Source organism: Callorhinus ursinus, unplaced genomic scaffold (assembly GCF_003265705.2).
Source record: "Callorhinus ursinus isolate GAN/ISIS: 27379988/994484 unplaced genomic scaffold, GSC_fseal_2.0 scaffold8, whole genome shotgun sequence".
NCBI classification, from domain to species: Eukaryota; Metazoa; Chordata; class Mammalia; order Carnivora; family Otariidae; genus Callorhinus; species Callorhinus ursinus.
This window is the reverse complement of record NW_027397070.1, coordinates 25,552,964-25,577,044: the sequence shown is the minus strand read 5'-3', so window position 1 is coordinate 25,577,044 and position 24,081 is coordinate 25,552,964. Positions and strand designations below refer to the sequence as shown.

Here is a 24,081-nt window from a genome sequence, read left to right as displayed (position 1 = left end):
GTGGAGGTTCCTCAGAAAGTTAAAAATAGAAACTATGCTATGATACAGCAGTTCCACTCTGGGTATTCATCTGAAGAAAATGAAAACACTAACTCAAAAAGATATATGTACCCCGTGCTAATTACAGCAATTTTTTACAGTAGCCAAGATATATATGGAGTGTCTGTCCATGGATGAATGGATAAAGATGTGTGTATATGTAAAAAAAAAAAATGCAGTCCCGCCGTTTGTGACAATGTGGATGAATTTAGAGGACATTATGCTAAGTGAAATAAGTCAGAGAAAGCAAATGCCATATGATTTCACTTATATGTGGACTCTAAATAAAAACAAAAACTAAACTCATAGATACAAAGAACAAATTGGTGGTTGCCAGAGGCAATTGGGTGGGGATAGGTGAAATGGGTGAAGGGAGTCAAAAGGTACAAAATTCCAGGTATAAAATAAGTCATGGAGATGTACTGTACAGCATGGTGACTGTAGTTAACAATACTGTATTGCATATATGAAAGTTGCTAAGAAAATAAATCTTAAAAGTTCTCATCACAAGAAAAAAATTTTGTGATTACTGACAAACATTAACTAGACTTACTGTGGTGATCATTTTACAATATACAAATATCAAATCATTGTGTCATACATCTGAAACTAATAAAACGTTGTATGTCAGTTATACCTCAATTAAAAACAAAACAAAACTGAGCTTTGCTTATAAGGATGTGATTTAATAAAATCATTATCCATGGTGATTAACGTGATATACTTTTGTTAGTTTGTTTTTTAAAATGCTGAATTGGAAACGTTCATGAAATAATTCAGCATTTTTAAATAAAATAACAAGTTAAATGTACTTCATTGGTTTAGACAGTTTTCAAAATGAATAGGAAAATGTATCTTTGGATGTTTAAAACTTTTCTCAGTTATTTCATTTTATTTTGTTTTATTTATTTGAGAGAGCATGTGAGCGAGCACCAGTGGGGGGGGGCAGAGGGAGAGGGAGAAGAGACTCCCCACTGAGCAGGAAGCAGGACGCAGGACGGATATATGGGGGCTCAATCCCAGGACCTGGAGATCATTGACATGAGCCAAAGGCAGATGCTTAACCGACTGAGCCACCCAGGCGCCCCTCAGTTTTGTTTTATAATACTTCATCTTGTTTGCTGGAAGTATAAGCAGAGAAAGTAAATTTTTAAAAAGTCAAAATGTATATAAAGATTTAAACAACCATTAGTTTGCCTTGTTAATGTTCTTGAAAGAAATCCCAAAGTAGGAGCTTTGGCCAAATAGGACAGATGTCAGCTATTCTGGGTAAGTGGTATTTTCTTGCTTTTTTAATATTTAACTTCTATTTTAAAATCTAAGAATTTCGATTTTTCAAAATCTGTGAAATAAAGTATTAAGTTAATATTACTTAACTAAAATAAGTATCCTGTCTTCACTATTTGGAAAGTTCAAGTCAGAATTGGTGGAAAAGTTAAATTGGGGTCACAAGTGCCCACCAGTGTTTTTTTTTTTTAATTGCCTTTAAATAATAGATACAGAAAGCTTATAAAGGCTAAATAGACATTTTCTGTCATTTTGTAGGTAAAAATCACTTTGTTATGCAAGGGTACTCAGTTTCAGTTAGATCCCAGTTTGCTTTTTGAACACAAGATGATATTGAAATGAAGGTACTTTTTGTTTCCATGTAATTTAAAAAGTGAGCTTCAATGTCTGATTCTAAATTAGTGAATTTAAAATGGATAGGAATTTGTAGATGAGTTTTCAGAATCTAAGATAGGCATCCCAAGGAAAATGTTTTGTTAGAAATGACTGTTCTATTTACATTCTATCCTCATTTTGCTCAGTGGAAAAAACTCCTATTTCCTTATTATCAACAAAAACAATCAAATCCACAAGACATTTGAAAATCATCTGACAGAATATTTAGCATTCAATTAATTCGTTTTCTGGAAATGATACTGTTAATGTATTACCTGTACAGTAAAATCAGTTTTCCCTTTGATATCTGTCTTTAAGACTGATTTCATTTCATAAACTTCAGAAATATATATTTAGTACTTATTAGTACAAAAAGCTTTTTCCATGCCTGGTTAAAAAAAAAAAAAGCTTTTTCCATTGCTAAGTGTTACAAATATTAATTAAAAGAGCTACTGTTTGCATTGTGATTTTACTGTAAATGATAACACAATTTTTAGATTACTTACTTTTTATTTACAAAACATATATTTGAAAACAGTAAATTTTAAAACTTGAATATCCAACCATAGTGAAATGGTTAAATAAATTAGACTATATTCACATAATTTTAAATTATTTTTATTATGGTAAAAAGTACCTATTATTAAGCTTTACCATCTTAACCATTTTTAAGCTTATAGTTTAGTGATGTTAAATATATTCACCTTTTTGTGAAACAGATCTCTGGAACTTTTTCATCTTGTAGAATTGAAAGTCCACATCTATTAAACAACAATTCCTTGCTCCCCTTCCCTCAGCCCTTGGTAACCATCTACTTTTTATATTTATAAACTTGATTGCTTTAGATACCTCCTATAACTTGTTCTTTTGTGAGTGGTTTATTTCACTCAGCCCAATATCCTCAAGGTTCATCCATGTTGTAGCATTTTACAGGATTTCCTTCCTTTTTTAATGGCTGTGTAGTATTCCACTGTATGTCTAAGCTACATTTGGTTTATCCATTTACCCATCTGTTGATGGACATTTGGGTTGCTTCCATCTCTCAGCTATCATGAATAATGCTCCTATGAACATGGGCATGCAAATATCCCTGATACCTGCTTTCAGATTTTTTGGATATATACCTAGATATAGGATTATTAGATCATATGGTAGTAAATTTTTAATTTTTTGAGGAACTGCCATAATGTTTTCCATAATGATTGTACAATTCTACACTACCACCAATAGTGCAGAAGGGTTTCAACTTCTCCATGTTTCTACTAACACTTGTTACTCTGTTTTTTGTTTTTTGTTTTTGTTTTTTTATAATAGCTTTCCTATTGGGTGTGAGGTGATACCTTGTGGTTTTTATTTGCATTTCTTGGATGGTTAGTGATGTGGAGCATCTTTTTGTGTGCTTGTTGACCATTTGCATATCCTCTTTGGAGCTATACCTATTCAAGTCTTTTGCCCATGTTTTAATTGGTTATTTTTTGTTGTTGAGTTGTAGGAATTCTTTATATTTTTTGGATATTGACCACTTATCAGATACATGGTTTGCACATATTTTCTCCCATTCCACAGGTTGTTGTTTCACTCTGTTGATTGTGTCCTTTGATGAAAAAAATTTAAGTTTGACATAGTCCCATTTACCTATTTTTGCCTTCGTTGGCTTGTGCTTTTGGTGCTATATCTAAGAAATCATTGCTAAATCCAATGTTAGGAAGTTTTTCTTTAAGAGATTCATAATTTTGAATCTTACGTTTAGATCTTTAATTCATTTTGAGTTAATTTTTGTGTGTATATATAGTGTAAGATAAGGGTCATCTCCATTCTTTTATATGAAGATACTCAGTTATCCCAACACTATTTGTTGAAACGACCGTCTTTTCCTTGTTTAGTGGTCTTGGCACCCTTGTCAAAGATCATTTGATCATAATTGTGTGGGTTTATTTTTGGGCTCTCTACTCTGAACTATTGATCCGTGTGTTTTTACAGAAGTAGCATGCTGTTTTTATTACTGTGACTTTGTAATGTGTTTGAAATCTGGAAGTGTGAATCTTCCGTATCTGTTCTTTTTCAAAATTATTTGAGGCTCCTTGAGGTTCCAAATGAATTTTAGGATGATTTTTTTCTATTTCTCCTAAGAAGATGCTATTAGGATTTTGATGCAGATTATGTTGAATCTGTGGATTGCTTTGGGTGTTTTATTGACATCTAACAATAGTAAATCATCTTATCCTGAACATGGGATATCTTTCTATTTATGTCATCTTTAATTTCTTTGAGCAGTGTTTTGTAGTTTTCAGTGTACTTTGACCACCTTTGTTAGGTTCATTCCTGTCTATTATTCTTTTTGATGCAATTGTAAATGGAATTGTTTTCTTAATTTCCTTTTCTTATTGTTCATTATTAGTGTATAGAAACACAACTGAATTTTGTGTTGATTTTGTTTCTTAAAACTTTGCTGAATTTGTTTATTCTAAAAGTTTTCTTGTGGTATCTTTAGAGTTTTCTACGAATAAGATCGTATCATCTGCAAACAAATATTTTATTCTTCCTTTCCAATTTGGATACCTTTTAAATGATTCTTAACAACACAGAAAATGTTTACAGAATGGGTCGTGAACCTGTAGAGTAGGAATCCAGTTTGTGTCTATGGTGGGAGAAACCTTAAATACTTACAGGACTGGAAGAAATGTGAATGGTGAGTGTCTCTTGATAGTGGATTTGTGGGTGACTTTTATTTTGTTCTTTATATTTTTCTACATTGGCTGACTGTTGTAGGATAAAAATATTAATGTGATACAATAATAAGAAATAAAACAGGTTTTATTTCTTTTGAAAAAGTAATTTCCATTATTGATACTCATATAGAACTAGACATGTTTCTGATAGCTTTCTGTGAATATTTGTTTAAAAAGGATTAAAGTAGGAAATACGAACAATACTTGTACTAGAAATACTTGTAGTAGGTAGGAAAAGCATGAACCCATTGATATTTGATGAAATAACAATTGGAAAATCTTGTTTCACTTTTTGTGGAAATATTAAAATATGCTAAACTCTCTGGAAGTTCAGTATATACTAAAGAATATTTTGCTGGTATTAGTCAAGGTTATAGCCCTCTCCAAAACATTGTCACATGAAAGGAACAGCATTTTAGGGGTTTGAGAGAGAGGATAGATTTGGGGCTCTGGAGACAGATTGCTGGGGTTCTAAATACCGTCTGCCACTTAATAACTGCATAACTTCAGGCAGGTTAGGAATTATGCTAGTGGTTCTATTGAAGGAAGGAGGGTATATGAAAATCACCTGTGGAAATTTTTTTAATATATTTTTTAATATTTTATTTATTTGAGAGAGAGATAGAGCACACGAGCAGAAAGGAGGGGGAGAAGCAGTCTCCCGCAGAGCAAGGAGCCTGATGCAGGGCTCGATCCCAGGACCCTGGGATCATGACCGGAGCCGAAGGCAGACGCTTAACCAACTGAGCCACCCAGGAACCCCAAAAATCACCTGTGGAACTTTTAAAAAATAAACATTTCTACCTTCAAAAAGCTCCACCTTCAGAATATATCCAGACTCTTAATTTTGTCAACACTTTCTTTGCTGCTGTCCTCGCCTAAACCACTTCAACTCTAGCTTGAGTTATCTCAATGATTGCTTTGCTTTAGGCCTTGAGCTATCACCCCCTCCAACTTCTTCTCTCCCCTGCCCCCCCATACGCTATGTTGAATCTGTTCTCAACACAGGAACCAGAGCAATCCTTCTGAAACTAAGATACTATACTCCATTATTCAAAAATCTCAAAGGCTTGCCATCTTGCTCGGATTAAAATCAAGGTCCTTATTTGCAACGACGTGGATGGAACTGGAGGGTGTTATGCTGAGTGAAATAAGTCAATCAGAGAAAGACATGTATCATATGACCTCACTGATACGAGGAATTCTTAATCTCAGGAAACAAACTGAGGGTTGCTGGAGTGGTGGGGGGTGGGAGGGATGGGGTGGCTGGGTGATAGACATTGGGGAGGGTATGTGCTATGGTGAGCGCTGTGAATTGTACAAGACTGATGAATCACGGATCTGTACTTCTGAAACAAATAATGCAATATATGTTAAGAAAAAAAAGAAGAAGAAGATAGCAGGAGGGGAAGAATGAAGGGGAGTAAGTCGGAGGGGGAGATGAACCATTAGAGACGATGACTCTGAAAAACAAACTGAGGGTTCTAGAGAGGAGGGGGGTGGGGGGATGGGTTAGCCTGGTGATGGGTATTAAAGAGGGCACATTCTGCGTGGAGCACTGGGTATTATGCACAAACAATAATGGAACACATCAAAAACTAAAGATGTAATGTATGGTGATTAACATAACAATAAAAAATTATTTTAAAAAAATCAAGGTCCTTATGATGGCTGAAAAGGCCATTTCCCTTTTTTTTTTTTTTAAGATTTTATTTTTTTGAGACAGTACGCGTCATGTGCATGGTGGTGGAGGGGCAGAGGGAGAGAGAGAATCTCAAGCAGACTCCCACCTGAGCATGGAGCCCAACTCAGGGCTCGATCTCGCAACTTATGACTTGAGCCTAAATCAAGAGTCACATACTTAACTGACTGAGCCACCCAGGCGTTCCCCCTTTTTATTTTAGGTAGGCTTCATGCCCAGCGTGGAACCCAGTGCGGGGCTTGAACTCATGAGCCTGAGATTAAGACCTCAGCTGAAATTATCACACACTCAACTGACTAGCCACCCAGACACCCCGGAAAAGGCCACTTCTGATCTGGCCTTCTAATTCCTGGCTCATCCCATCTTCTACCACTGTTCTGGTTCACTTTACAAACACTGGGCGTCTCTCTGTTTTCTAATGTGCCGGATAAACTGCTGCTTTAAAGCTTTCATATTCGCTGTTCCTTGAGCCTAGAATGTTATTCCCTTAGGGATCCATTTGACCTACTCCCTCGCTATGTTCATGTATTTGCTCAAACATCACCTTATTGGAAAGGCCTTTCTGACCCTTCAGTCTGTGTAAAACAGCACTTAGCTCCATCATTCTCTGATCCCAAGCTCTGGTTAATTAACTCTTCTTCTTAGCACTTATAATACTTGACATATATATTCACTTGTTTTACTTTCTGACACCCACCCAGAGAGCAAGTGTTTTGTCTGTTTTTGTTTATTTGTTTCACTAATACATTCCCAGTGCCTGACAGGGTCAGCACCCAGTGAATGTGACCTGCCTGCCTCACTTCATAGTGCTAATATTACTTTCATACCAAAACCAAAGACGGTACAAAAAAAGAAAACTGCAGACCAGTGTCTCTCATAAACATAGATTGCAAAAACTCTCCACAAGATACTAGAAAATCAGATCTTTTTTTTTTTTTAAGATTTTATTTATTTGACAGAGAGAGGGAATACAAGCAAGGGGAATGGTAGAGGGAGAAGCAGGCTCCCCACTGAGCAGGGAGCCCGATGTAGGGCTTGATCCCAGGACCCTGGGATCATGACCCGAGCTTAATGACTGAGCCACCCCGGCTCCCCTAGAAAATCAGATCTTAAGGACATTTTGAAGAGGATATCTAGGCACTTGCAAAGGCTTTAGTAGTAGCAGATACATTCTTTGTATGTTTGTTGGTCCAATTTAACTCCAGGACTTTGGCTTTCCTTTTCTTGAGTAGATGTTAACAATAGTAGTTTCTAAATTTACTAACCGTGTTTAGAGTTGTTTTTTGCTTTGTGCATAAAACAAAGAGAATAGAGAATGAGATTTTCCTGTAGTAAATGACCAGGAATTAGATGACAGAGAGAAATGAGTAAGATGATTAAGGAAAATAGATGTATTTGTGAGAAAGATTGCCTAATATGGAATTACCTGTCAGGGTGAAACAAATTATATATATATATGCGTGTTCATTGCCCTCTTTCCTTCCTGCCATCCAAAGGGGTAAAGGGAAGGAGTGTAAAAGAAATATATATATATGTATATTTAAAAATCAAATAATTGTGTATATCAGTAGCCAAATGTTAAATCTGTCTTGACAGCTTTGTTCTCCAAAACAATGAAGATGCATAATGTTGGAATGGAATGGTTGTGTCAGTATAAATAGCTGTTGTTACAAACTCTTTGTAAATCAGGTACTTATAACTCAGAAAATACTTACCCAAACAGAATTATTTAAAATAGGGTTTCTGAAACTTGCCTGATCTTAGGAATCCCTTGAAGATTCTGATTCAGAAAGCATAAAGTGAGCCTAGGAATCTCTAATTAATAAGTGATTTTAAGATTAATTAAGAATGACAGACATTACTTTAAAACGTCCAGTTTAGAATTTTAATGGAATAAAACTAGCAAGTGTAATAGTTAGGCCTTTATGTAATAGTTGGATGATACTAATAAAAAAGTACCTTTAGCTGTCCTAAGAAGTTTGTTTTCATGTTATTTATAAAATAAGCAACAACATATTGCTAAGAAGCAGGACTGATTCCAATGTCAGCCATCTCAGACACAGAGCTACCATCCTTCCTGCTCCCTATGGATCACATTTCTGGCTGAAGACTGCAGAAAGAAAGGCAGACACACACACACACACACACACACACACACACACACACACCCCTTCTGGCTGAAGACTGCCAGTCTTTTTTTCCTAAGAGTATCAGGCTGAGTTCCTGGGAGAGAGAAAGAAAGACAGACACACACACACACACACACACACACACACACACACCTTAAGGTCATGAGCTTCTGGTCTCAGGGATTTCCCAGCTAGCTCTGCCTATACTTTGGTACACTTTCAAGCTCTGGTGGATCTTTCCCTTCCTATATAAGGATATACTCATCAGCCAGGTTTTCAGTACATCTCTAGTAACCTTAGCCACAATCATTCATAGACTCTTATTCTAATATTCCACTTTTAATGTGATGCTCCTTGTTACTAACAACTTACTCAGTCTCCATGGTTCACATTTTCAAGACACCAAATGTGATTAGTTACCACATTTTTTAGGTCATTTGTCCACCTCAGTGCCTTCAGCAAGTAAAAGATGACATGACACAGACTAACTCTTGCTGCCCCGAGGTCAGTTCTCTTAGGAGGGCTACAGAGAGGCTGCCAGAGGTTAGTCCTGTAGAAAAAAAAAAGTGTCATTAACACAAATAGAAAGGCCAAAGAGAAAATTATTTGGTTCTTAAGATATTGGTACCTTGGAGCACATTAAATTCAAGGTGCTAGCAAGACATCTGGTTGGAAATAACAGGTACTTAGTCCAAACTGCAGATATGGGGTTCTGTATTTCTCAGCTAGTCTCGAATGAAACTTCTCTTTTTTGAGGAAATAATCTCCTCAAAACCCATTTTTACATGAACAACAGAGCTGGAACCTATAAGCCTGAGGCGTCTGAACCTAGTAGATTTTATTTTTTATCTCAAAAGGAAATGGCTGTCTATCATCACCCAATCAGAAGAATAAAGTGAACCCAAATTTAGATATTTTGAAGAAGCTGATGTAACCCATCAAAGAATAATTACATCTGTAATGAATTATTGTATTTAGCTTATCTGCCTTTCAGGATAGACTACAAAAATATTATCTTTATATAGTCTGCTCCATGGTACAGTTTCAATTCAAAGAACATTCTACCCGCTTTGGATTAAAGCTTAAGACAATGGTGAAACAGATATATGAAGAATATATTTGAAACTGGAGTTCATTCACAAAGTTAAGTATATCAAAGAAGGCACAGTCCCCAAACATCTGAGTTATTTATGACCTGTTCTTGTGAACTCTAGCTTCCAGCTACAGCTGTAGAAAACTGTTGCTCAGTCTCAGCAAGACCCCACCTTTTCTGGCAGAAACCTCATGTAGCTTCTGCTGGAACCACAGTTGGGGGGGGGAGGAACTCAGCTAAATTTCCCCAGGAAGTAGTGGTTTGTTATTAGCATTAATTCAGCCATATTATTGGCTTTTAAAGGTCAGTTTAAGAATTTAGACACCATTAAGAAGTTAGACATCATTTGTGAAGTTACTCCTGTGAGAAAATCTGTTCTAAATCCCAGAGTTAACTGGAGCATTTTTTAGCACAGCTCAGATATGACTTCTGTGTACATTTAAAAGTGAGAGTAAGATGAAATCCAAAGAGTAGCATGTATTAACAAAGTTAGGTAATTCTTTACTCTTCTTTTCCTTTGTAATTCAGGGCTTCCTGGTAAAGTGAAGGATAGGCTAGAATCTAGCCTGCTTGTTGGAGATTAGCATGTATAAATCAGTTTTAATGCTGTAATGGAAAAGGCTCAGGCAGAGGAGTAAGATATAAGGAGAAACCATATTCTGGTATCCAGGAGTGGACAAAGAAAGCCTCTACACCTAGGTGGGCAGGCTTTTTACTATAACTTGCAGGAGCTACTCCCTACTCCCTACTTATCTAAACTGATAATGGGAAACATAGATCATCATCTGTTTTGGATTATCTCCGTTGAGCCCCTTCTACTAGCAGACAGTTAAGAAATATTTTTTTTACAAGTGAAATCTTGCCTTTTACAGCAACATGGATGGATCTAGAGACTATAATGCTAAGCAAAATATGTCAGAGAAAGATACCATATGATTTCACTCATATGTGGAATTTAAGAAACAAATGAACAAAGAAACAAAAAAACAGACTCTTTAAACTATAGAGGACAAACTGGTGGCTACCAGGGGGGGGGGGGGGGGGGAGGATGGAGGAAATAGGTGAAGGGGGATTGAGGACACTTACGATGAGCACTGAGTAATGAATAGAATTGTTGAATCACTGTTGTATTTCTAAAACTAATATAGATAGTTAAAGTATGTTAACTAACTGGAATTAAAAACTGAAAAAGGCCCCCCCAAAAAGACTACTATATAAAATGAAGTTTGATGGTGACAATATCATTTTAGGTGGTATTCCCGTAACAACCATGAAATTCCCATAACTACCCAATATTTCATTTTAATATAACTTTTCCTAGTTAAACAACTCAAATAGATTTGAAATAAACAAATTGGAAAATACAAATAAAAAGAAGCAAAGTTACTTTTAATTTTACCACCCAGACATAAACATTGTATAAGTTTTTTGAGACATTTTTTCTGTATACATATGTACTTATATATAAAACATCCCTTTTTTACTTAATATATCATGAACATTTTCAAATCAAAACATGTTTTAACTGTATTATATGTATAACTGTACCATAAGTTATTTATTTATTTATATTTTAAAGATTTTATTTATTTGAGAGAGAGAGAACAGGGGAGGTGGGGAGAGGCAGAGGGAGAGGGAGAAGCAGGCTTCCTGCTGAGCAGGAAGTGAGGCTCCATCCCAGGCTCCATCCCAGGACCCTGAGGCTCCATCCCAGGACCGATGTGAGGCTCCATCCCAGGACCCTGAGATCATGACCTGAGCCAAAGGCAGATGCCTAACTAAGCCACCCAGCCACCAAATCTTTTTTTTAAGATTTTATTTGTTTATTTGAGAGAGAGAGAGAGTACAAGTGGTGGGGAGAGGCAGAGGGACCATATGGTCCCTTATACTTATAATCATTCTTTCATTATTAAGTCACATTGTAGAAAACATTTATCTCTGTATAGTCTCCTTCAGAAAAAAAATTTTTTTAATAAACATATAATGTATTACTTGTTTCGGGGATACAGGTCTGTGATTCATCAGTCTTACACAATTCACAACACTCACCATACAACATACCCTCCCCAATGTCCATCACCCAGCCACCCCATCCCTCCCACCCCCCTACCCCCCTACCCACCTCCACTCCCCTCCACTCCAGCGACCCTCAGTTTGTTTCCTGAGATTAAGAGTCTCTTATGGTTTGTCTCCCTCTCTGGTTTCGTCTTGTTTCATTTTTCCTTCCCTTCCCATATGATCCTCTGTCTTGTTTCTCAAATTCCTCGTATCAGTGAGATCATATGATACTGGTCTTTCTCTGATTGACTTATTTCACTTAGCATAAAACCCTCTAGTTCCATCCACTTTCTTGCAAATGGCAAGATTTCATTTTTTCGATGGCTGCACAATATTCCATTGTATATATATACCACATCTTCTTTATCCGTTCATCTGTTGATGTACATCTAGGCTCTTTCCATAGTTTGGCTATTGTGGACATTGCTGCTATGAACATTGGGGTGCATATGCTCCTTTGGATCACTACATTTGTATCTTTGGGGTAAATACTCAGTAGTGCAATTGCTGGGTCGTAGGATAGCTCTATTTTCAACTTCTTGAGGAAGCTCCATACTGTTTTCCAGAGTGGCTGCACCAGTTTGCATTCCGACCAACAGTGTAAGAGGGTTCCATTTGTCCGCATCCTCACCAACATGTCTTTTCCTGACTTGTTAATTTTAGCCATTCTGACTGGTGTGAGTTGGTATCTCATTGAGGTTTTGATTTGTACAGAAAAGAAATTTAAGTGACATTATGAGTTCAAAGATTTTGTATATTTTTAGGGCTTCTGTGTTTTAGAAAGAATGTATTAGTTTATATTCCCACCAAAGTATTGAGTATCTAATTCCTCATCTCTAACATTTATTGTAAAGTTTTCCTTTCTTTTTCCCATATATAAGACTCAAAATGTAACTTGGTGTCTAAGTTTTATCATTTTGTTTTTCAGGAGATGATTTCTCTTTGATTCAACAAGAAATATTTATGGTCAAAGAATGTAAACATTGCAACATCGTTGCCTACTTTGGGAGCTATCTCAGGTAAAAAAAAAAAACAAAGCATATGCTCTCCTTGTATTTTATACTTCTTTACTACCACTCTCCCTCCTTTTCATGTAAATGCTGTTATATACAAATTTTTAAAGTTATGTTGTCTCAGTTTTTCTTTGTCTCCCCTGCTATATTAGTGACACCTCCATTTATGCAGTTACATCTTTTCTGGCAATAAATATTATAAATGATTACAAATAAGTGTTTTAGCTTGTAAAACTGATTATATTCTAAACCATTGAAGACGGTAAGTTCTATGCTTTTCTGTATCTGGAAGAGAGACTGCCAGGGCAATTTCCTGTACACCCTGTAATCCATTCTAAACCTTGGTGTACTGAAGAGGGAAAGCCTTCAGAGCATTCAGTGATTAAGAATTCCTACCTAATATAATTTTCTTTCTCTTTCATATTAGTCGAGAAAAACTGTGGATTTGTATGGAATACTGTGGTGGTGGATCACTTCAAGATATTTACCATGGTACTGTTAATTTGCCTTTATATTTTAAAACTGACTTTGACTTTAATGATTGTTGTTTTTATCATTCGTAGTTAACCAGGGATATTGGTAGGTAGATATACTGTTTTACATTCTTCCATTCTGCTCCTGTAGTATTAGTGCATACAAGAACTCTAAACTTTATTTTTGTTGGTTATCCAGTTAAATTCGCTGAAACCTGAACTGAGAAATCCAAGAGTTCTTGTACAATCCAAATTTTACTTTTTAGATGTAGTCTCTAGGAAATCTTATGTAGCCTGTAGGAAAATATGTTATCTACAATTGAAACTGCCCCAACTTCCTTGTAAGTAAGAATTGAAATACAAAGGTTAACTCTCACATAAAAGAAATTGTATATCTATTTTAAAAATCATTTAGCATAACTAAGAAAGCAGTTTAATTGTTGCTATATTTTTGTATTAAGAATGTATAATTTTTAAACATTTGAAGTATTTTTTATTGAGCATTCTGTTAGGTAATTAGGCCATTTTCTGAGTTGAATTAGATTTTACTATTTAGAAAGAGTCTTCATTTTGGCTCCATAATTTAGCTTCCAATTTGTTTTGTTGTTGACAATTAACTGATTTTCTAGAGTTTATGAGACTAAGCAGAGATCCTTATAAAACAGTGTTTTTTCTTTATTTAACTGAATATGGAATAGTAAAACTCCCATTGCAGCTTTGCATTGTATCATTTATTAAGAATTCTGTGAAACTTTCAAACATTTCTGGGTTGAAATCTTTATATTGACAGTCTTATCAAATTTCAGTCATCAAGTTTACAAATACAACCATAGTAGATGTAAAAAGAAGTGCTAATCAAGTTTAAATAATATTTGTAGCTTGTAGAGGTCAGATTTTTAAAATAATCAGTAGAGCAATTATTAAATAAACTATGCTACTTCTATAACATGGAATACTATGCAGCATTTAAAAAGATGAAGTAACTCCATTTATACTAACCTGGATATATCTCTCCAAGGCCTCTTTAAATGGAAAAATTGGATCAAGAGAAAATATGTATAGCATAATCAATCACACTTAGGCTTTAAAAAATAAAACTTTTTATATTCACATTATATGTGAATTTTAATGCATAGCAAAACGAAAGGATATGTACTACATTGATAAGTCATTACTTCTAGGGTAGGATAAGGTGGGACTCATAAGTAAAATTTTGAATTCTAATAAAAATGTACTGATGTATTATTTAATTATAAATTAATGAATATAATAATAATCTAATTTTGTCACATAACCCATGACAAAAAAATAGTTGTGACTGATTTCTAAACTCTGGACACTGCCTCTTTTTATTTAAATAATATTTAATACCACATAAATATTACAAATATACAAAATATTACAAAGAGTTTTTAAAACAAGAGTGAGGGGTACCTGGATGACTCAGTTGGTTAAGCGTCTGCCTTCTGCTCAAGTCATGATCCTAGAGTCCTGTGATCAAGCCCTGCATTGGGCGCCCTGCTCAGCAGGGAGTCTGCTTCTCCCTCTCCCTTTGCCCCTCTCCCCTGCTTGTGCTTGGACACACACACTCTCTCAAATAAATAAATAAAATCTTAAAAAATAAAACAAGAGTGAATCCCATTTTTTAAAAGTTTTATTTTCTTATACACTAGTCATTTTCTTATGTATTCTGTCATACTAGAATTAATGTTCTCTTGTATCCTACTGTTAATTTTAAAGAATTATTGGTAAACAACTGTGCCACTCAATTTAAAATTCTTTTCTTTGATTTTATGAAGAATTATCATTTATATGAAAAGTTTTTTTACAATTATAATTTTTATTCACACTTTTACAGACTGAGAACTCAAGAATATGGATAAATAAAACTATATAGCTGGCATTTTTAAATTAAATTTTTAAAATTAATTAAAAAATTGTTTTAAGACATTAATCTTATTTATTAAATTCCTACTTTCCATTATTAGACTTGATATTTGTTGAATTAAATTGAATCCAAGAATGCACAGTCCTGCTAACACCTTGATTTCTAACCTCTGGCCCTTAGAACTGTGAGAGAATACATTTTCGTTGATTTAAATCATTTAGCTTATGTTAAATTGTACAGCAACCCTAGGAAACTAGTATAGGTGTGGATGAAGAATATGAACTTCCTACAAGCTGTTGCTGCTGGGAAGTGGACCATGATTTTAATGGTACTGATTTAGTAGATGCTTTAAGTTTGGATGGAAAAGAAATCAAGTCCGGGATGTTCCATAAGTCAGTCAAATACAGTAAATTTAGATTACCAAACTGCAAAAAAAAAAAAAAAATTAATCCAAGAAGTATCCATCCCTGTGTATTGTATACTAGATAGCATAGTAATCAAGAATATCTAAACTTACAATAAACTGTTAATAAGGCAGCTTCCCTTGTTTTATTATTAGTCTATCAAGTTGCTAAATATCAAAATTTTATGTTGCTGTATTGCTGTGGAGAGCCAGTGATTAAAATATGCAGTAAAATATTTAAGGGAAGGTTATGTATAAGTACCTGATTTGGTTTCACTGCCAGCAAACACCATCCCGGATTTCAAATATTCTCATGGTATTGGACGCATTTTTTTTTTTAAGAGAGAGAGAACGAGAAGGGGGAGGAGCAGAGAGAGAGAGAGTTCCACAGAGCCCAGCGTGGGGCTTGATCTCAGACCCAGAGATCATTACCTAAGCCAAAACCAAGAGTCCCACATTTAACCAACTGAGCCACCCAGTCACTCCTGGAAGGCCTATTTTTTAAGTGTCTGGTTAGGTACTTACAAAAGGATTTTATATTTTATAATAGAGATCTGGTTGTCAGAAGTGACCCAGGGGGTGCCTTGGTGGTCAGTTAATCATCTGACTCTTGATTTCGGCTCAGGTCATGATCTCATGGGTCATGGGATCGAGGCCGCCCCCCCATTCCCCGTCCCATGGGGCTCCATGCTCGTGGAGTCTGCTTGAGATTCTCCTTCCCTGTCCTTCCTCCCAAGAGCACATGAGCTCACGCTCTCTCTCTCTCTTTCTCTCTCAAATAAATAAATCTTAAAAAGGAAGAAGGGGTGCCTGGATGGCAGTCGGTTAAGCCACTGACTCTTGGTTTCAGCTCAGGTCGTGATCTCAAAGATCAAGCCCCACATCAGGCTCCATGCTCAGCGCACAGTCTGCTTGAGATTCTCTCCCTCTGCCCCTCCTGCTTATGCTCTCTCTCTCTCTCTCTAAAATAAAACGAGGAGTCTGCCAGAGATTCTCTCTCTCCCTCTCCCTCTACTCCTCCCCTGCTCACACACACTCTCTCTAAAATAAAAATAAAATCTTTAAAAAAAAAAAAGTTACCTGGTTACGTTTTAAATTCTTAGATAAGGTGCTGGATCAAGCCTTCCTATTTTGAAAAATACAGTATATGCTGCCTTTCAATATATTTCAACAATCGATCTCTTACAGTTCTCTACTTTATATAACTGTAATTAATTATATATGTTTATCTCATTTCTTGGCTTTATTTTAGAAAAATTTTTCAGAATTAAGATCATGTCTATTGTTTTCTGTAGAACGTCCTATGTTGCCTGGTACTATGCTTTGCACATAATGGGTGCTTATATTTTCACTGACCAAAGTTGTTATAGAGTAAATCTTCCATTTTTAAAGTACATTTTAAAGTTCTCAACTTAATTTTTTTTTTGTTTCCTGATTACAAGAACAATGTGTGCTCATGTTGAGAAGTCACCCAATGATATGTACAGAAGTTTTATAATAGTTTGTCATTTTTACGGTAGACGTTTTTAAGCTGTTGTATTGAAGTATATAACAATGTGGTGTCTCTTTTTTCCTAGTTACTGGGCCATTATCAGAATTGCAAATAGCCTATGTGTGCAGAGAAACTTTACAGGTAATACCTTTGCTTATGTGGATAGAAAGGCAGTTCTGGTTTCACAATTGAAAACTATAAAATGATGATATGCCCTAAAGAAAAAGAGTAAACCAAATGATTTTTCTGTTAACCTCTCATATTGTAATTCTGCAAGTCTGGTTCTTTATTTCTGAATGAGTCACAAGAATTCATTTAAGCTGATGCTGATATAAACAGTGGTGATGTCGGGTGTTCCATTTTGTCAGATTTGGCCCTCAGTTGCTGCAGAGCTAAGGAAAACCACAGGTGTGCATTGGTTTTTGTGGATGAATCACCAAACCTCTCAATCCTAACAAGTTGTCTTTCCCTTTAAGTTTTATGACAAGAGAAGGAATCCTTTTGCATAAAACATGAAGTCTTTTACTGTTTCTCCCAAAATGAGAATAAATTAGCAAACCATAACCTGGAATGTTACCTGGAACTTCTAGCTCTATGTGATTATTAATAAGTATCATTGATAGCAGAACCCCATTTTATAGTTTTGGTCAATATTGTATTAAGCAGAAGTTTCTTTACTTCTTTATTTCAGAACCTGTGAGAGCTTTTATTTTTTTGTTTGTTTGTTTGTTTTTTTAATTTTTTTATTGTTATGTTAATCACCATATATTACATCATTAGTTTTTGATGCAGTGTTCCATGATTCATTGTTTGTTCATAACACCCAGTGCTCCATGCAGAACGTGCCCTCCTCAATACCCATCACCAGGCTAACCCATCCCCCCACCCCCCTACCCTCTAGAACCCTCAGTTTGTTTTTCAGAGTCCATCATCTCTCATGGTTCGTCTCCCCCTCTGACATACTCCCCTTTTCTTCCTCTCCTGTTATCTTCTTCTTTTCCTTTTTTCTTAAAATATGTTGCGTTGTTTCAGAAGTACAGATCTGTGATTCAACGTCTTGCACAATTCACAGCGCTCACCATAGCACATACCCTCCCCAATGTCTATCACCCAGCCATCCCATCCCTCCCACCCCCAACCACTCCAGTAACTCTCAGTTTGTTTCCTGAGATTAAGAATTCCTCATATCAGTGAGGTCATGTGATACATGTCTTTCTCTGATTGACTTATTTCACTCAGCATAACACCCTCCAGTTCCATCCACGTCGTTGCAAATGGCAAGATCTCATTCCTTTTGATGGCTGCATAATATTCCATTGTGTATATATACCACATCTTCTTTATCCATTCATCTGTCGATGGACATCTTGGCTCTTTCCACAGTCTGGCTATTGTGGACATTGCTGCTATAAACATTGGAGTACACGTACCCCTTCGGGTCCCTACATTTGTATCTTTGTGGTAAATACCCAGTAGTGCAATTGCTGGATCGAACGGTAGCTCTAATTTCAACTGTTTGAGGAACCTCCATACTGTTTTCCAGAGGGGTTGCACCAGCTTGCATTCCCACCAACAGTGTAGGAGGGTTCCCCTTTCTCCACATCCCCGCCAACATCTGTCGTTCCCTGACTTGTTAATTTTAGCCATTCTGACGGGTGTGAGGTGGTATCTCATTGAGGTTTTGATTTGGATTTCCCTGATGCCGAGTGACCTGTGAGAGCTTTTAATAAACTAGATTGTGACCCTTTAATAAAGGTATAGAGTATGCAGCATTTCTCCCAATTTATTTTTTTAGTGCCTTGAAAAGCTAGCAAGTATTAATTTTGTTCATATCCCTTAAAACATTTAAATTAGGAATTAAGTAGTAGTGATTACATTTTTTATTTTAGTAATTTACAACTGATAATTATTAATTAATGCTTCTATCCCTACATTTCCTAGATTGTGTAGTTTGTTTAGAAGTGAAATTGATGTTCTGTATGTTATTTTTCCATATTTTAGAAACTGAGAGATTGATTTGATTTAAGAGAAAACTCTAGTCATTTCTAAGAGTTGGTTTCCTCATGCTTTATAATACATACCATGTAAAATCTGAATGTTAAATATACAAAAGTAAATTTGTCATATATATATATTTTTGTAATACTCTCATAACATAGATATCTACTTTTTGTGTTCACATAAAATACAAAACTAATCAGACACTAATAGCAGAGAATTGTTGACAGATTTTTTTTTTTTAATTTCCAAAAGTCATTGCTTTAAGTAATGGATAGAGTACTAAATGGAAGTAAGAAACAAAACGAAAACTTGAATTTGCATTCTGATCCTGGTATATGACCACAATCTATTTTATGGTTCTAATTCCCTAAGTATAAAATGAGCATTGGTAAGGATGCCCTCCAAGATTAGTTCCAATTTTGAAATTCTGTTATGCTGACAAACTTCCACCTTTGGTGTCTGTTGACAGATGAATGGAGAAGGTATAGTGTATATATACAGTGGAATATTATTTAATCATAAAAAGAAGGAAATCCTGTCATTTGTGACAACATATTTGAACCTGTAGGACATTATACTAAATGAAATAAGCCAGGCACCAGAGACAAAGACTGCATAAGTAACTTATATGTAGAATCCAAAACAGTTGAACTTATAGATGCAGAGAGTGGAATGAATGATGATTACCAGGAGCTTGAGGGTCAGGGGCGAGAAATGGAGAGATGTTGGTCAGACTATAAAGTTCAAGCCATGTAGATTGACTGATGACTAATGTACAGCATGACAACTATATTAATAATACTGTACTGAATACTGGAAATATGTTAAGAGAGTAAATTTCAGGTGCTCGTTAAAAAAACAAACAAAAAACAAACCAGTAACTATGAAGAGATGATATGATGTTAACTAGCTTGACTCAAGTAATCATTTCACTATGTGTGTGTATATATATATATATCAAATCATCATACTGTATATCTTATTACATATAATTTTTATTACATAAAATTTTTTTTAAAAATAAAAAAGCAGAGACTGTCAGAATGGAAAAATGTAAGACCCAACTAGATGCTGCCTATAAGAAATGTACATTTATAAAAACACAAATAGTCAAAAGAAAAGAAAAAGGTATATGAGGGCACCTGGGTGGCTCAGACGGTTAAGCGTCTGCTTTCGGCTCAGGTCATGATCCCAGAGTCCAGGGATCAAGTCCCTCATCTGGCTCCCTGCTGAGCAGGGAGCCTGCTTCTCCCTCTGTCTCTACCTGTCTCTCTCTCTCTCTCTCCCTGTCTCTCATGAATAAATAAATAAAATCTTTAAAAAAAAAAGAGATATATGATACTATTAAAAAGAAAGCTGGAGTGGCCATATTAATATCAGACAAAGTAGACTTTAGAGCAAACTACTACTTCTCTAGGGCCACTTCGTCAAAAGATGTAACAACCCTAAATTCTTGAGCCCCCAATAACACAGCTTCAAAATAAATGAGCAAAAACTGATAAAATTATAAGGAAGATAGACAAACACACAGTTATAATCAGGTATACCCCTCTCACAATAATTCTGTGGCCCAAGTAGGCAGAAAATCAATAAAACCAATCAGCTTGACCTAACTGACATTTTAGTCTAACAACAGTGTGATACATACGCTTTTCAAGTGCCCATAGAGCATTTATCAAGATAGACCATATTTTGAGCTATAAAATATGTTTCAATATATTTTAAAGGATTTAAATCATACAAAGTATATTCTCTGACCACATTGCATTAAATTAAAAATTAACAGAAATATTTCTGGACTATCTCCAAATATGTGGAGACTAAATAAAGCACTGTTAAGTAACCCATGGATCAAAGAAGAAATCAGAAGAGAAACTAAAAAGTATTTTGAACCAAATGAAAATGAAAACACATGAAGGTGTGGGGTATTCCTAAAGCAATACATAGAGGGAAGTTTATAGTACTGATCACTTCTATTAGAAAGGAAAAAAGGTCTAAAATTAACATCTTCAAATTCCACCTTAAGAAACTGAAAAAAAGGGCGCCTGGGTGGCACAGTTGGTTAAGCAACTGCCTTCAGCTCAGGTCATGATCCTGGAGTCCCCGGATCGAGTCCTGCATCGGGCTCCCTGCTCAGCGGGGAGTCTGCTTCTCCCTCTGACCCTCCCCCCTCTCATGTGCTCTCTCTCTCTCATTCTCTCTGTCTCAAATAAATAAATAAAATCTTGAAAAAAAAAAACTGAAAAAAATCAAATTAAATGCAAAGTAAGCAGAGAAAGGAAATAATAAAGAGTGAGAAATCAATGAAATAGCAGAAAAATATGAAAAAAGGCAATAAAACCAAAATCTGATTCTTTGAGAAGATCAATAAAATTGATAATCCTCTAAGAGAAAATAAAAAATTATAAAAGGAATGAATATGAAGATATTACCACAGAATCTACAAATATTGAAATAATAACAAGGATGCTTAGTACCTAAGGAATATTATGAATAGCTTTCTGCCAGTAAAGCCTACAACTTGGAAAAAAATAACAATTTCCTTGAGAGACACTACCAAAGATCACTCAGTCAGAAATCATCTGAATTCTTCTTTATATATATTCCCACAAAGAAAACTCCAAGTCAGATGATATGGATAGATAAATTCTACCAAACATTTAAGGAAAAAATAATGCCAATTCTACAGAAACTCTTCTAGAAAATTGAAGAGTAAAGAATGAATACTTCCCAAATGATTTTATGGACCAGCATTTCTCCAAAACCAAAATCAAATAATATTGCAAGAGAACAAAACTATAGACCAGTACTATCCTTCATAAGTACAGATGCAAAACTTTAAGAGGAAAATAAGAGGTGAATAAGGGTAATCCAACAACATATTTGAAAAGATAATACATCATCAATAAGTGGGGTTTATCCTAGAATGCAATTTTGATTTAACACTCAAAAATTACTTCAAGTAATTAACCATATTAGCAAACAAAATGAGAAAACCACATGATCATCTTAAATAGACCTAGAAAAAGCATTTAGGAAAATCCAACATTTATTCCTGATAAAGATTCTGAGCATACCGGGAATAGAAAGTAACTTGTTCAACCTGATAAAGAACACCTATGAAAAACCTACAACTAAATCACGTTTAATGGTAAAATACCATATGCTTTCCCACCAATCAGTCAAACAGCGCAAGAATGTCTGCTCTCATCACTTCTTTTCAACATTGTACTGGAGGTTTCAGCCAGTGCAATAAGAAAAAAAATAAAAGGCATCCAGATTAGAAAGTAAGAAGTAAAACTGTATTCACAGACCACATAATTATTTATATAAAAAATGGAATAGAATCTACAAAGTAGCTTCTAGAACTAATAAGTGAGGCTAAAACGTTTGCAGGATTCAAGATCCATGTACAAGATTGATTGGATTTCTGTACCCTAGCAACAGATGATCAGAACTTTTATAATAATGGTAACAAAAGATATGACATTCTTAAGGGAATGTGTATGACAAAAGATACATAAATCCCTGCATACTAAAAACTACAAAACTGCTAAGAAAAAATAAAGAAGACCTAAGTAAATGGAGAACTGTACCATATTCATGGATGAGGAGACTCAACAATAGTTCTGATGTCAGTTCTCCCCAAGTTGACCTATAGATTAAGTACAATCCCAAACAAAATCCACGGAAGCACTTTTTTCTTTCGAAATGGAGAAGCTCATTCTAAAATTACTGTGGATATACAAAGAATCTAGAATAGTCAAACAATTTTAAAAAGGAACAAAAATTTGAGAGCCAGCAGCAATTTTAAGACTTAACAAAACTGTATTAATCAAAACATAGTGGCATTGGCATAAGAGTAGGAAAGTAGCTCATTGGAACAGAATAGAAAGACCAGAAATAAATCTACACATAAATGGACTGCTGGTTTTTAACAAAGTTGAAAAGACAAATCAGTGAAGAAAGTATAGACTTTTCAATAAATGGGATTGGAATAATTGGACATCCATACGCCAACAAATGAACCTTAAGCTGTACTTCATATCATATGTAAAAACCTAAAAGTAATCATAGACCTAAATATTAAAACCTAAAACTAGAACTGCTAGAAGGAAACAAGAGAAAATTTTGCAGTCTTGAATTAAGCAAAGCATTTTCAGACATAACATGAAAAGCATGATCCATAAAAGAAAAACTTGGTAAATCAGACTTTATTAAAATTGAAAACTTCCATTCTTCTAGAGACACTGGTAAGAGAATGACAAGAGAAGCTGCAGACTAGAAGAAGATATTTGTAAAGTGTATATGTGATCAAGAACTTGTATCCAGAGTACATAAATAACTCTCAAAAGTCAGTAATAAAAAAACAAGAGCCCAATAAACAAATGGACAAAAGATTTGAACAGACACTTCACTGATGCTGGTCGGGAAATTCCTGACCAGCATCAGTGAGGAATCTGTCACATGGACCCTCTCCATCCCCCCACCTAATAAGACCCCTGCCCTTCCCCCTACGGGAAGGTGACCCTGCCTGAAACAATCATTTCTATTAATAACTTCTTTTCCCACCCTCCTTCCTAGAAATTTTGTACAACTCCTTGGAACTCTACTTGATAGATGGGATGCTGCCCAACTTGTGAATCTTGCTTAATAAAGTCACTTGGATCTTAAAAAAAGAAAACAGACACTTCACCAAAGAATGGCTAAAATTAAAAAAACTGACCTTAAGAAGGTTGGTGAGGATATGGATTAACTGAAATTCTCATACACTGCTGGTTTTAATATAAAATGGTACAGCTGCTTTGGGAAACAGTTTGGCATTTGCCTAAAAGTTTAAATTTATTACCACCATATAATTCAGCTATTACACTGCTAGGTATTACCTAAGGGAAAAAAAATCATACTAGTACTTGTATATGAACCTTAATGGCAGCTTTATTTATAAAAGCCAGAAACTGTAAACAATCCAACAATCCAAATGTCTATCAAGAGGTGGATTTGTAAACAAATTCGGTGTATCTGTACAATGGAATACTACTCAAAAATAAAGAAGAATGAACTATTGATATACACATTAACAAGGAATCTCAAATTAATTATTGTAAATGAAAGGGACCAAACAAAAACGAATATACTATATAATTCAGTTTATCTAAAACTCTAGAAAATTTAAATCTGTAGGGATAGAAAGCAGATCTGTGTTTGTGTGTAAGAGGGACTTTTGAGGGTAATGGATATGTTCGTTATCTTGGTGATGGTTTTACAGTAAGATATTTCTGATTTTTACCAGAAAATGAATTTGAAATCTTAAAATACAGTAAACATTGATTAGTAAAAAGAAACTCTTCTAGGTTCCCCCTCCCCCCCCGAAGACATTCTAGTTTTTCTTATTTGGT

The 24,081-nt window shown here is 35.1% G+C and overlaps 1 protein-coding gene across 3 annotated transcripts in view; it reads left to right on the top strand.

Annotated features, from left to right (window-relative positions):
* Positions 1-24,081, top strand: part of MAP4K5 (mitogen-activated protein kinase kinase kinase kinase 5) — a 108,931-nt gene that overhangs the window by 33,608 nt on the left and 51,242 nt on the right. For all 3 annotated transcript variants that reach the window (XM_073895182.1, XM_073895181.1, XM_073895183.1), the window contains 3 exons: positions 12,341-12,431; positions 12,853-12,917; positions 16,767-16,822. In XM_073895182.1, coding sequence (XP_073751283.1) covers positions 12,341-12,431; positions 12,853-12,917; positions 16,767-16,822 — 212 coding nt within the window. The remainder of the gene's footprint in view (positions 1-12,340; positions 12,432-12,852; positions 12,918-16,766; positions 16,823-24,081) is intronic.